The sequence below is a fragment of the Myotis davidii genome, unplaced genomic scaffold, assembly GCF_000327345.1.
Source record: "Myotis davidii unplaced genomic scaffold, ASM32734v1 scaffold1007, whole genome shotgun sequence".
Taxonomy (NCBI): Eukaryota; Metazoa; Chordata; class Mammalia; order Chiroptera; family Vespertilionidae; genus Myotis; species Myotis davidii.
Window position 1 is genome coordinate 479793 of NW_006298359.1, and position 5724 is coordinate 485516.

The 5724-nt window shown below is 56.9% G+C and overlaps 1 protein-coding gene across 1 annotated transcript in view; it reads right to left on the reverse strand.

Annotated features, from left to right (window-relative positions):
* The window catches only part of FLOT1 (flotillin 1), a 48394-nt gene that overhangs the window by 42282 nt on the left and 388 nt on the right, over window positions 1–5724 (reverse strand). Inside the window, exon 2 of the mRNA XM_006774060.2 lies at window positions 4843–5127. Coding sequence (XP_006774123.1) covers window positions 4843–5127 — 285 coding nt within the window. The remainder of the gene's footprint in view (window positions 1–4842; window positions 5128–5724) is intronic.

A 5724-nucleotide genomic window follows, 5' to 3' on the forward strand; every position in this document is an offset into this window, starting at 1 on the left:
TGGATTCGATTCCGGCTTAGGGCACCTGCCCAGGTTGTGAGCTTGATCCCCAGTGTGAGGTGTGCAGGAGGCAGCCAATCAATGATTCTCATCATCGATGTTTCTATTTCTCTCTCCCTCTCCCTTCTTCTCTGAAATCAATACAAATATATTTAAATAATATTTCTTTTTTTAAAAAAATATATTTTATTGGTTTTTTACAGAGAGGAAGGGAGAGAGATAGAGAGTTAGAAACATCGATGAGAGAGAGACATCGATCAGCTGCCTCCTGCACACCCCCCACTGGGGATGTGCCCGCAACCCAGGTACATGCCCTTGACCGGAATCGAACCTGGGACCCTTCAGTCCGCAGGCTGATGCTCTATCCACTGAGCCAAACCGGTTTCGGCTTAAATAATATTTCTAAAGCCTCTATCTTCCTTCTTAGGATTTGGATTTCTTTGGTTTCAAACAACAGGAACTGATTTAAACAGAAATGTAATTTAAACAGAGAAGTGTGCTGTTGGGAGGACATTGGTTACTCACAGAATCTAAGGAAGACTAGAGAACCGGCTCAGGCAACAAGGCACCAAGGACCCAGGGCGTTTGGCGGCAAGAACAGGTCTTACTCTTGCTATCTGCTGATGAGAATGAGTGACAGCTAGTTTTCCCTCCCTCCCACTCATGTCCACCACCCTCCCTCCCTCTCATATCCATCACTCTCCCTTCCTCTCATGTCCACCACCCTCCCTCCCTCTCATATCCATCACTCTCCCTTCCTCTCATGTCCACCACCCTCCCTCCCTCTCATATCCATCACTCTCCCTTCCTCTCATGTCCACCACCCTCCCTCCCTCTCATATCCATCACTCTCCCTTCCTCTCATGTCCACCACCCTCCCTCCCTCTCATATCCATCACTCTCCCTTCCTCTCATGTCCACCACCCTCCCTCCCTCTCATATCCATCACTCTCCCTTCCTCTCATGTCCACCACCCTCCCTCCCTCTCATATCCATCACTCTCCCTTCCTCTCATGTCCACCACCCTCCCTCCCTCTCATATCCATCACTCTCCCTTCCTCTCATGTCCACCACCCTCCCTCCCTCTCATATCCATCACTCTCCCTTCCTCTCATGTCCACCACCCTCCCTCCCTCTCATATCCATCACTCTCCCTTCCTCTCATGTCCACCACCCTCCCTCCCTCTCATATCCATCACTCTCCCTTCCTCTCATGTCCACCACCCTCCCTCCCTCTCATATCCATCACTCTCCCTTCCTCTCATGTCCACCACCCTCCCTCCCTCTCATATCCATCACTCTCCCTTCCTCTCATGTCCACCACCCTCCCTCCCTCTCATATCCATCACTCTCCCTTCCTCTCATGTCCACCACCCTCCCTCCCTCTCATATCCATCACTCTCCCTTCCTCTCATGTCCACCACCCTCCCTCCCTCTCATATCCATCACTCTCCCTTCCTCTCATGTCCACCACCCTCCCTCCCTCTCATATCCATCACTCTCCCTTCCTCTCATGTCCACCACCCTCCCTCCCTCTCATATCCATCACTCTCCCTTCCTCTCATGTCCACCACCCTCCCTCCCTCTCATATCCATCACTCTCCCTTCCTCTCATGTCCACCACCCTCCCTCCCTCTCATATCCATCACTCTCCCTTCCTCTCATGTCCACCACCCTCCCTCCCTCTCATATCCATCACTCTCCCTTCCTCTCATGTCCACCACCCTCCCTCCCTCTCATATCCATCACTCTCCCTTCCTCTCATGTCCACCACCCTCCCTCCCTCTCATATCCATCACTCTCCCTTCCTCTCATGTCCACCACCCTCCCTCCCTCTCATATCCATCACTCTCCCTTCCTCTCATGTCCACCACCCTCCCTCCCTCTCATATCCATCACTCTCCCTTCCTCTCATGTCCACCACCCTCCCTCCCTCTCATATCCATCACTCTCCCTTCCTCTCATGTCCACCACCCTCCCTCCCTCTCATATCCATCACTCTCCCTTCCTCTCATGTCCACCACCCTCCCTCCCTCTCATATCCATCACTCTCCCTTCCTCTCATGTCCACCACCCTCCCTCCCTCTCATATCCATCACTCTCCCTTCCTCTCATGTCCACCACCCTCCCTCCCTCTCATATCCATCACTCTCCCTTCCTCTCATGTCCACCACCCTCCCTCCCTCTCATATCCATCACTCTCCCTTCCTCTCATGTCCACCACCCTCCCTCCCTCTCATATCCATCACTCTCCCTTCCTCTCATGTCCACCACCCTCCCTCCCTCTCATATCCATCACTCTCCCTTCCTCTCATGTCCACCACCCTCCCTCCCTCTCATATCCATCACTCTCCCTTCCTCTCATGTCCACCACCCTCCCTCCCTCTCATATCCATCACTCTCCCTTCCTCTCATGTCCACCACCCTCCCTCCCTCTCATATCCATCACTCTCCCTTCCTCTCATGTCCACCACCCTCCCTCCCTCTCATATCCATCACTCTCCCTTCCTCTCATGTCCACCACCCTCCCTCCCTCTCATATCCATCACTCTCCCTTCCTCTCATGTCCACCACCCTCCCTCCCTCTCATATCCATCACTCTCCCTTCCTCTCATGTCCACCACCCTCCCTCCCTCTCATATCCATCACTCTCCCTTCCTCTCATGTCCACCACCCTCCCTCCCTCTCATATCCATCACTCTCCCTTCCTCTCATGTCCACCACCCTCCCTCCCTCTCATATCCATCACTCTCCCTTCCTCTCATGTCCACCACCCTCCCTCCCTCTCATATCCATCACTCTCCCTTCCTCTCATGTCCACCACCCTCCCTCCCTCTCATATCCATCACTCTCCCTTCCTCTCATGTCCACCACCCTCCCTCCCTCTCATATCCATCACTCTCCCTTCCTCTCATGTCCACCACCCTCCCTCCCTCTCATATCCATCACTCTCCCTTCCTCTCATGTCCACCACCCTCCCTCCCTCTCATATCCATCACTCTCCCTTCCTCTCATGTCCACCACCCTCCCTCCCTCTCATATCCATCACTCTCCCTTCCTCTCATGTCCACCACCCTCCCTCCCTCTCATATCCATCACTCTCCCTTCCTCTCATGTCCACCACCCTCCCTCCCTCTCATATCCATCACTCTCCCTTCCTCTCATGTCCACCACCCTCCCTCCCTCTCATATCCATCACTCTCCCTTCCTCTCATGTCCACCACCCTCCCTCCCTCTCATATCCATCACTCTCCCTTCCTCTCATGTCCACCACCCTCCCTCCCTCTCATATCCATCACTCTCCCTTCCTCTCATGTCCACCACCCTCCCTCCCTCTCATATCCATCACTCTCCCTTCCTCTCATGTCCACCACCCTCCCTCCCTCTCATATCCATCACTCTCCCTTCCTCTCATGTCCACCACCCTCCCTCCCTCTCATATCCATCACTCTCCCTTCCTCTCATGTCCACCACCCTCCCTCCCTCTCATATCCATCACTCTCCCTTCCTCTCATGTCCACCACCCTCCCTCCCTCTCATATCCATCACTCTCCCTTCCTCTCATGTCCACCACCCTCCCTCCCTCTCATATCCATCACTCTCCCTTCCTCTCATGTCCACCACCCTCCCTCCCTCTCATATCCATCACTCTCCCTTCCTCTCATGTCCACCACCCTCCCTCCCTCTCATATCCATCACTCTCCCTTCCTCTCATGTCCACCACCCTCCCTCCCTCTCATATCCATCACTCTCCCTTCCTCTCATGTCCACCACCCTCCCTCCCTCTCATATCCATCACTCTCCCTTCCTCTCATGTCCACCACCCTCCCTCCCTCTCATATCCATCACTCTCCCTTCCTCTCATGTCCACCACCCTCCCTCCCTCTCATATCCATCACTCTCCCTTCCTCTCATGTCCACCACCCTCCCTCCCTCTCATGTCCATCGCCCTCCCTCCCTCTCATGTCCATCACCCTCCCTCCTACTCATGTCCACCACCCTCCCTCCCTCTCATATCCATCACTCTCCCTCCCTCTCATGTCCATCACCCTCCCTCCCTCTCATGTCCATCACCCTCCCTCAGCAGAAACTCACCAGTCTAGGTCCGTGGGGCCAGGGGAAGAGAGGACACCGGACCCGACAGCCCATCAGGACTGCCTCTCTCTGTAGTCCCGGGCTGTCCCCACAGAGGAGGCAGTGGCAGCTGGATGCCGAGCCCAGAGGAGATCGCTGAGACCCCATTCTCTCCTCCTGACCGCCATCTGTCACTTCCCCGTTATCTCAAGTACGAGTGACAAATGCACCTTCCCAGGTGGTAGGAGAGATAGGAGAATAAATCCATCTGCATGAGCATTTCCCCAAAGGGAGGGAAGTTTGGCCCCCCCTCAGCATTCGGTGAAAGGTTATGGAAGATGATGTGGTTGAGCGATGACCTATGGACCAGGAGGTCATGGTTTGATTCTGGTCGCTGGGGTGTGAGCTGGATCCCCAGTAGGGGGCATGCAGGAGGCAGCAGATCCATGATTCTCTGTGGGATCACTGGTGTTTCTTTCTCTCCCTCTCCCTCTCCCTCTCCCTCTGAAATGAATATACATACATATGAGAAACAGGAGGCGTTGCACTTTGGGTAGGGAGCTACACCTCAGAGGCTTTTGGGAACATCCCACCTGGCCCTGGCCTGCTGGGCCGCGGGAGCAGCGACAGTGCGGTGCTGGTGAGGGGCGTGGCACCAGGAGGTGGAGGTAAATCTGAGAGGCCTTGGACGGCTGCCCTGAAGGGAAGGTGCAGGTGTGAGCGGGGCGTGGAGCGAGGCAGGACCAGGATGGGGTGGGGCCCAAGCACCTGGGAGTGTCTGAAGCCAGGTCACCCGGGAGTTGTCTCTGGGGTTGATGGGGCGGAGAAGGCGTGCGGCCAGCAGGATGGCAAAGGGGAGAAGCCAAGCCAGGGTGTGGGAATGCGGCTGAGCGCTCGGCGCCACGGGCAGAGGCAGTGTCTGCGGCCGCACCAGGCGGGCGTTGGTGGACGTCTGTCCAGAGTGTGAGTCGGGACGGCGTAGCTCCCACGGGTCCAGGCAATTCTCCAGGGACGAGGGCAGCTGCGAGCCGGCGCAGCCGTCCCAGCGGGTCGCTGTAGGGCGTGTGGATTTGGCACATAACCGGCGGGGGTTCGGGAGGGAGAGGAGAGCAGCTCTGCGGTGCCCAGGGGAGGCGCCCTCAGTGGTTGCCCAGGGGCCGGTGGTGGGAGAGGCGGGACCAGGAGTCACGCACAGGAGAGGCGCATGGGGAGGCCTGTTCTGTGCCATGGATCTCACGTGAGAGCAGAAGGCGGGAAGCAGCGGGGGTGGTGGGTGGGGGGTGAGTGTGGAGAAAAGGCTGAGGTGCTGTTGCTTGTCTGTCTGTCGGGAGGTCTGGTGCCTTGGAGGGTTTCGGGGTGCGGCTCCACACCTCCTGCCAGTCCTTTCCGACCAGCCCCCCTCCTCCAGGCGCTGTCCGCATCCCTGATGCTGCTCAGTCCTGCTTGTGCTCAAGCTGCTGTGTCCAGGTTGCCTGATGCTGCCTCAGGGACCCCCCAAGACTGAGGGCAGGAAGCGCCTTCCGCTCTGAGCCAGCTCCTGTGGCTCAGGAATTTGGAGGGAGCCCGTGGGCTCGCTGCCCAGGGGGGCGGCTGCGAGACTCAGAACGGGCTGGGCTGTCTGCAGGCTGCTTCCCGCCCCGGGCAGGGCGC